Source organism: Portunus trituberculatus, chromosome 16 (genome assembly GCF_017591435.1).
Source record: "Portunus trituberculatus isolate SZX2019 chromosome 16, ASM1759143v1, whole genome shotgun sequence".
NCBI classification, from domain to species: Eukaryota; Metazoa; Arthropoda; class Malacostraca; order Decapoda; family Portunidae; genus Portunus; species Portunus trituberculatus.
The window spans coordinates 940,360-949,426 of NC_059270.1; the positions used below are offsets into that span (position 1 = coordinate 940,360).

Consider the following 9,067-nt stretch of genomic DNA (forward strand, 5'->3'; position numbering starts at 1 on the left):
CTATCTCAAAGCCCACCCGCTAGGAAACCACTGCCCCGAGTGAGGAAGCCCAACCTACTCTCGGACCGTGGACAGGATTCGAACCCGTGCGCTTGGAGACCCCTCGCACCCCCATAAGCACGCATGGTTCCACAGTATACTTGTTAACTCTGGGTCTATGTAACGTCTCTACATTTGTTGCACTGATTTTGTTGAGCCTATAGTGTAAAATAAAGTAGGTAAGAATATTCTACGTTTGTCTTGTGCAATTTGAAGTAATGTTCGTATTCTCAAACACTTCTGCGCTTCGCGTCCACTATTTCAAAGGGGTTTATTGAAATTTACACGAGTTTTTAAGGTGTTTTTGCTGTTCTTGAGGTAGAGTGACAAGATTTCTAAATTATTAACTGGAGAGACACTCTTGTACGGTTCTAGAGGCAGAGTGACAGGATTTCTACATTATTAACTGGAGAAACGCTCTTAAAAACCGGCTAACAGTCGTGGCGAGAGAAGAGTATTTTTTAAGGGTGTTTTTGAGGTTCTAGAGGCAGAATATCAAGATTTTTTGCATTATCAACTGGAGAAACCCTCTTGATAAACATACTAATTATCTCTGTAGTCTCGGAAAATAGTCGTGGCGAGAGAGCAAAGCGTTTTTTGAAGGTGTTTTACGGTTCTAGAGGCAGAGTGACAAGATTTCTACATTATCTATAAAAACACTCTTGAAAACCCCGCTAATCACCTCTGTGACCTTTGAAAATAGTCGTGGTGACAGACAAGAACGTTTTTAAGCAAGTTTTTCTAGTTTTAGAGCCAGATTGACAAGATTTCTACATTGTTATCAATAGAAACACTTGAAAACCCGGCTAATAATTTATGTGGCTTTGGAAAGGAGTCGTAGTGAGAGGGAAGAGTTTTTTTTTAGGTGTTTTGATGCTCTAGAAGGAGATTAATAAGATTTCTATATTATTAACTGTAGAAACACTCTTGGAAACCCTGCTTACCATCTCTATGGACTTGGAAAATAGTCCTGGTGAGTGAAGAAGATCGTTTCAAGCAAGATTTTACAGTTCTAGAGGCAGATTGACAAGATTTCTACATTGTTATCTATAGAAACACTCTTGAAAATCCCTCTTACTATTTCTGTGAACTTGGAAAATAGTCATGATGAGAGACAAGAGTGTTTTGAAGCAAGTTTTTACAGTTCTAAAGGCAGATTGACAAGATTTCTACATTGTTATCAATAGAAACACTTGAAAACCCTACTAATAATTGCTGTGGCCTTGGTAAATAGTGTGGTGAGAGCAAACACGTTTCTAAATACGGACCTTAGTGTCATCATGTATTGTTACACTTTCTTATATATAAATGTTGTCACAGAGAGAGAGAGAGAGAGAGAGAGAGAGGAGGATCAGGGCTGTTTTTTCTCTTATCTTCTATTTATTTTTCCTTATTTTTTGTCCTGTGTCCCATATCCATATCATTGGAGAATCTGTGTATTTTACTTCAACGTTTAGCTTTGATATTATCACCACTACCAACTCATTATATTGTGTTCTCATGAATTTTTTCCTCCTCCTCCACTCCCTGGTCTAATATTCTTACTCCTTCTTTCCTTTTTTTCCTTCTCCTCCTTCTCTTTCTCCTTCTCGTTCTCCTTCTCTATCTTTTTTTTCTCTTTCTTTTTCTCTTTCTTTCTCCTCCTTCTTCTTTCTCTTTCTCCTTTTCTTTCTCCTTCTCCTCCTTCTTCTCCTTCTCCTTCTCCTCTTCGTCCTCTTCCTCCTCCACCTCAATTCTTTTTCTGATGAAATAAATTGCGTTTATGATAAGTGTGTGTGTGTGTGTGTGTGTGTGTTTGTGGGGAGAATTTATATGAGACACGTAATGAGTCTCGAAGTGTCAATGTGTCACAAATGAAGCATCTGAGTGTCGTGTCGTGTTCATTGTGACCTGCTTCAAATCACTGGTCTGTCTGATCCATTTAGAGATTCGATAATTTCTACCTATACTCTTAATATGTCCAAGCAGGAAAGGTGACAGTGAGCAGATGGAAGGTTTTAGAATGTAGATTGAGAAGTTCAGTGATTTGTAGTTGTTCCCTGAGAGAGTCAAGGGCGGTAAGGAGGCTCCCAGCTTTCCCCTTCCCGTCATACCTGTGTTAAGTACATTATAGCGGTGCCCTCAGGTAGGCAGCCAACTTATAATACCTAGACAAGTTTTCTGTTGGTTGCTGTTACTATTTCTTTACCTCTCCTCCTCCTCCTTCACTGCCATCCCATTACTAACTACCGAGCTCCTAAAATATGAGAACATGAATCATAACCACAAAAAAAAAAAAAAAATACATAGAAATATATATGAAACAAATACACGTCGTTACCAGAGAGAGAGAGAGAGAGAGAGAGAGAGAGAGAGAGAGAGAGAGAGTAATAAGTGACGCAAGACTATATACGTTTCTCATAAATCTGTGACGTCACGCTCCATCTGGTTGTGAGCGGCATGTATGTGGAGGGAGAGAGGGAGAGGGAGAGAGGGAGAGGAAGAGAGAGAGAGAGAGCTTCAATAATGAGTTCATTGAATGTATCGCCTTTCCCTGCGGCCACTCGAGACAGTATTGGGGAACCGTTTACAAATACAACACTTGAAGCTTCACGTGCGCTCCAATACTCTACATTCCACTGACTCAGACCTGAATTCAAGAAGCGCTTTGATTTCTCACCACGACGATTTTCGATGGCTACAGAGATGACTAGCCCGATTCCCAAGAGTGTTTTTCCTGTTAATACTGTATAAATATTGTTAATCTGTCACTAGAAAGGTGAAAACGCCCTTAAAAACTCATAGCTTCAAGTAGAGGCCTTTGAAAGTAACGGGAATGCAGATGAGAGGTGTTTCAAATGATAGTCCTGAGACACAGCGCATGAATAACATTGACTCGGTTTCCAGTTTGTTATTGTTATTGTTACATTGTCACTAGAATTACAGAAACATCCTTAAAAATCCTTGTATTTCAACTAGAGCCCTTTGAAAATAGTGAAGGTGCTGTGAGGCGCGGAAGTGTTTCAGAATTATGGGCTAAAAAGTCAATGCATGGAATTCTTTTATGTAGTTACGAGAGAAAGGGGTGAAAAAGAAAAGGCGTTACAATTTTAAGCTAGTACAATGCTTATAAGTGAATGTAGAAATCAAATTATCTGAAAATGATTAACTATTAACTATCATGACGCATTTCCACATTCATTCTGGTGACTATTTGGTGATTTTGCACAGCTTCAGAAACTTATGTGGGGAATTGAAATAGTGAAGACTGTGCATGCATGGCCATTAATCTTCTGACCTCCATAGACCCTTCCTAATGTCAATAAAATCGTCTAATTACACCCAAAACTCAAATAAAAATGCGTCCCAGTACTGAAGAGGTTAATAATGAAGGTAAAAGACTTAATGGTGACTTCCTGCTTCCCTCATATCGTTATTCACTTTTTATGTCAGTATAGAGTCACAATTCTGTATTAATTTTCCACTTGTTCTGAGCGTCACTCCTAACCTAGAGACTTAAGAGGACACAGTGACTCTTATTTTCTTTCTTTTTAACCTTCCTTCGCTTCCTCCTCCACTGGGACTTATTAGGAATCACTGAGACACTTTCCCTAACCTTCCTGCCTTTCTTCCTCTCATCGCCTGGCTTCACTGTGCGCTTCAAGGAGGTCACCCTTCATTTGCATTTAGTAGGGGCGACGACAGTGATGGGTATGTGTGTGTACAGTGTGTGTGTGTGTATGCATGGTGGTGGGTGGTGTTTTGAGGGGCAGGTCGGTGCAGGGTCTCGATCATATCACGGACTTGGCGAGGCAATCAATGGCCGAAGCACTTCCTTGGTCTTGATGGTAAGGTGAAGTACGAATAAAGACCATTGATAGGTAATGAAGGTAATGAAGTCAAAGGCACTGAATAGAAGACTGTGGTGACATTCTTACGAAAACCAATTTTAGTGACGTGTGTGAATAAGAGAGAAGGAAGAATCAGTTGGTGATGTTTCTGTAAGTCTTAAAGGATGATTTTTGTGGCCATGGGTAGGGTGTTTGCTTGAGTTAGGGTGTTAGCATTGAGTAGATAGATAGATAGATAGATAGATAGATAGATAGATAGAGAGAGAGAGAGAGAGAGAGAGAGAGAGAGAGAGAGAGAGAGACAGACAGACAGACAGACAGACAGACAGACAGACAGACAGACAGACAGACAGACAGACAGACAGACAGACAGACAGACAGACAGACAGACAGACAGACAGACAGACAGAGATGAGTTCACGTCGCTAAATTAAATTCATTATTACGCCTCTCCACAATGCAACGCTTCATTGAACCTGTGAGCGTCTGTACTGGCTATGGTGCGTGGCGGGGCGGCGGGCACTGCATGGTCACAGCGCTACAGGTGGATACAACTGCATAGACCGAGAGGAACACGTTGCTGCTTCACCTGTCCTCCTATAAATCAGTGTTTTCTTGAGTGTCTGGTAAGGGCGGGATAGTGACGGACAGAATAGCCTCACCTTTTGTCCCTCGATAAAGTATAGAAGTGTTTTGTTGAAGGAAAAGAATCATTAACCCCTTCAGTACCATGACGCGTTTCCATATTCATTCTGCTTACTATTTGGTGATTTTCTGCAGCTTCAGAAACTTGTGTGGAGGGTTAGGTTAGTAAAGACTGTGGCTATTAATCTTCTGACCTCCATAGACCCTTGCTAATGTCAATAAAATGGTCCAATCGTACACAAATCTCAAGGTAAAAAAGTATCCCAGTATTGAAAGGGATTGAGTGGAGAAGGAAACGAAAACTGAAGAATGATGACAAATTTTCACATACGTATTTATTAAGAAAAAAAAAATTAATGGAGTGAAAGCTTAGTTGAATATAAATAAAGAGAGAAAGAAAAATAGTCTTGAAGGAAAGTGCAGTTAAGCAAGAAAAAATAAATGAAATATGAAAGTATAGGGAACAGAAGAAAAACAAGAAAAGGAGCGGAAATGAGACTGTAGGCCGATAGACAAACAATCTCATGTATACCACCAAGCTGAAAGAAAAAGATAAATAAATAAAATAAGGAACCAGGCGAAAATAGATGAAAAAAACAAGGAGTGTAAAAAAGTAAAGAATAGCGCTACGTTTGACCTGCAGGCCGATAGACGAACAATCTCAGCTATTCCACCAAGCTGAAAGAAAAATAATAAGTAAATAAACCAAGAAAGCAGGCAAGAATAGAAAAAAAAAAAAAAAAACAAGGAGTGGAAATGAAATAAAGAAAATCGCTACGTTTGACCTGCAGGCCGATAGACAATCTCCTCTATTCCACCAAGCTTGAGCGATAACCTTTCTACCCCAGACCCGCACCGTGACCCCGAGTTTGTTTGACCTCTTGACCCCACTTGCCCTCCCGCCCCTGAGGGATTCTGGGGCGCGCTGCATCTTTTGGGACTATATCACCATTGGTCATGTAAATGAGATGTATGATTACATAGTTAACGTGGTTGTTGTTTTTGTTTGTTTTTCTTGATGCAGGCGATAAGGAGGAGGAGAAGGACGAGGAAGAGGAGTTGTGGTGGCTGGAGAGAAAGGAGGAGGAGGAGGAGGAGGAGGAGAAGAAGAAGGAGGATGAAGAGGAGTAGTTTTCTGGGATATTTTATTAGTTGTCTTAATTTTGAAAACATTAGTGCAATCGTACTCAAATTTCTAGGTAAAAATGTGCAGGAGGAGGAGGAGGAGGAGGAGGAGGAGGTGGAGGAGGTGGAGCAGAAGGAAGATTTTTCTCGAGTATTTTCTTGGTTATCTTAATTTTGAGAACATTAGTGCAATCGTACACAAATTTCAAGGTAAAAATGTGTAGAGAGAGTAAGGGGAGGAAGAGAAGGATGAGAAGGAGTAGTAGGAGCAGAAGGGATGACTTTTATAGAGTATTTACTTCGCTGTCTTAATTTTGAGAACGGTAATGCAATCGTAAACAAATCTCAAGGTAAAAATGTGAAGAGAGAGTAGGAAGAGGAGGCAAGACTCTTTGGTACTTTCTTAGCTGTCTTAATTTGAGAACAGTAATGCAGCTGTTTGGGAAGGGATACAGTGATGATAGCAGTGGTGGTGATGGTAGCGGCGTTAGATACAGCGCTTACCACTAAGGAAATATTGTGTAGGTACTTAATTATCAACGTTTTTTCCCCCAAGAATTTAAGAGGGATGCATTTCAATCAGTACACGAATGTTGGTGTTGCGATAATATTTATTGTTGGTGTAGTGGCCGCCGTGGTGGTGGTCCGGGGTGTGTGGCGGCGGTGCACCATGGAAGCTGGCGCTAGTGAGAGGATTCTTTGTTATGGCGAAGCTTCATCAAATTGTGTTATGTTGTGTGTGTGTGTGTGTATGTGTGTGTGTGTGGGGAGGTATAGCTGATAGTTTTTTTTATGTAACAGTTAAATTCAGCTAAAGAAAACAAAAATGGTGATTAGATTAAAAAAAGAAAAAGTCTCATTGATGTGGTACTCCCTAAACTAATAGCCGAAAGGAAACTATAGGATTATAATAGGAGCCTTACTATTGGTCATGCCGAATAGAGTGCAGCAGTTCACTAATCCACCGAACCACAACAGACCTTGATCTCTTGTAACATGTTTTCCAGACGACGGCGAGACGGAGGGCGGCCTGGTGTCCCGCATGATGGGTGGGCAGGGCATGGCTGGAGCGGGGGCACTGCTGCAGACTTCCCCTAACACAGCAGCAGGTTCCCGGGGCGCCTCAGATGGTACGGGGCAGTGCGGGGCCTTGAACCAGCCATACGCAGGGGAGATGTGTTCCTACGGTCCTATGTATGGCGCCTATGGGTATGGCGGCATGAAAGCACGCACCTCACCATACCCCCGCACCTCACCTGTCTACCCACCACCTTATCCAACGCCTCCGCAGCTTAACACACAGCTTTACCGCCAGCCACACGCCTACCACGACTACTCCTCCAGATAGACGCCTTCTCTACGGTGCTACGCCTTCCAAGTGCCTTCCAACACCCCATCATGAGCTTCGCCGATCTCGCTAAGTGCTCTCCGCCCCGCCACGAGCTGGAGCGTCACCTCAGCCACTGGAAGCTAGACTAGTGATCACGTGAAGTCTCCTGGTGTGGGTTGTAACTTGTATTACTGAGTAGTGAGTGAGGACGTGGACACATACTTTACTTATTATCCTCCTCATAGAAAGCGGTGTTAGAGAAAGTGATGAAAGTAATTATTTACGATGATGAATAGTGTTTTGTATGCATTAAGAGTTAGTGTGCCAAGGAAGGAGAGTAAAGACAGAAACAGACAGGCAGAGTGGTGCACCCAACAAACTGTACACTTATAATCGCGACAGAAAAAAAATATACTACTAATTATGCATAGTGATAATATTTCTGCTGACGAAAAACACAAGCTTGGAAGGGCAGAAAGTGTGTGTGTGTGTGTGTGTGTGTGTGTGTGTGTGTGTGTGTGTGTGTGTGTGTGTGTGTGTGTGTGTGTGTGTGTGTGTGTGTGTGTGACGTGAACAGCAGGTAGTGGAAAAGTGAGGAGAGGAGGTCAGCACACACACACACACACACACACACACACACACACACACACACACGAATGACATACTTACACATTCCTGAATAAAAAGAATAAATAGAACAGATGGATGATAAAATAAGATAGAAAAATATATCCATCAACTCTAGAGGAAAATTGAACTAAAAAATGAAATACTACAATAAACACGATAGTGATAAAGATGAATTCCTGAAACAAACAGATTAAAAAACTACCTAAATATTTCCCCCTAAAAGAACATGAACCATAAAAAAAAGGAACAATGTAAACTAATCTTAAATAATGATCTGTACTTTGAAACGCTTTGCTCTCTCACCATCACTGCTTCCCAAAGGCTCCAGTTGAAGATACTCGTGTTTCTAAAATCATTTTTCATAGTTCTGGTGATAGATTGGCAAGATTTCTGGTTTATTAAAACGAGAAACTGTCTTGAAAACCGGGCTAGTTGTCTCTGTGGCCTTGGAAAATTGTCGTAGTGAGAAGAGAAGGCTAATAATAACTCATCAAAATAACTTTCGTACATGTAACCACACACACACACACACACACCACCACCACCACCACCACCACCAACAACCAGCTCTTCCCTACCTGCTGTGTTATCGCTTCCAGTATATACCAATGAATGCAATATTGTGCTGTGCCGTGCCGTGTATATAGTGCTGTATATAGTGCGTATTTATAGCGACTAGCCCCCCTGGATGAAGGAAAGAAGGATATGATGAAGTGACTCGATGTACATGAGCGTGTGTGAGTGACTGAGTGACTTGCTATGAAGAAAAAAGTGAATAGAAGGTAATGAGGAGATGGAAGAAGAAAAGGAGGAAGTCAAGGAGAAGAGAAGGACAAGATAATGATGGTAATGACTGGAGGAAAGGAGGAGAATGAATTGATAAAAAGAAAGAGAGAAAGAGAGGAAGAAAAGAGAACAACAAGGAGAAGGAAAGAATGGCAGACAAACTTGAGTCAGACATGAACCAGTATTCCAAAAAACACTTTGCTCTCTCACCACGACTGTTTTCCAAGGCCACTGAGATGACTTACCCATATTCTCAACACTGTCTCTCCTTCTAATACTGTAGAAATCTTGTCAATATGTCTCTAGAAGCGTACAAGCCCCAATAAAAGGCCTAAACTACACGAATACAGTCTTGTAACAGTGGTGGTGGTGAAGAGGCGACGCAGAGGTGGTTTTAGAATACAGTTCATAGATGGCGCTGATTTTCCAAGGAGAGAAACAGATGTGATGCTTTTCTGACGACGGTTGATACACTGAATTTCCGCTCTGTTAGAATAAACAATATGATAATACAATATAATAAAGAGATTCATATATGCAAACTTTATTTTTTCAGTAATATTAAAGGAAGAAAGCATACACACACAAACACACACACACACTATCTCTCTCTCTCTCTCTCTCTCTCTCTCTCTCTCTCCACTAATGACCCGCCGTCCCAGCTCGGTCTTAAGTATTTCCT

At 41.4% G+C, this 9,067-nt stretch overlaps 1 protein-coding gene across 1 annotated transcript in view; it reads left to right on the forward strand.

Moving 5' to 3' along the window:
- Window positions 1–7,541, forward strand: part of LOC123504462 (T-box transcription factor TBX1-like) — a 53,397-nt gene extending 45,856 nt beyond the window's left edge. The window contains exon 8 of the mRNA XM_045254986.1: window positions 6,647–7,541. Within this exon, the coding sequence (XP_045110921.1) occupies window positions 6,647–6,987 (341 nt within the window). The 3' untranslated portion in view covers window positions 6,988–7,541. The remainder of the gene's footprint in view (window positions 1–6,646) is intronic.
- Window positions 7,542–9,067: the final 1,526 nt, after the last annotated feature.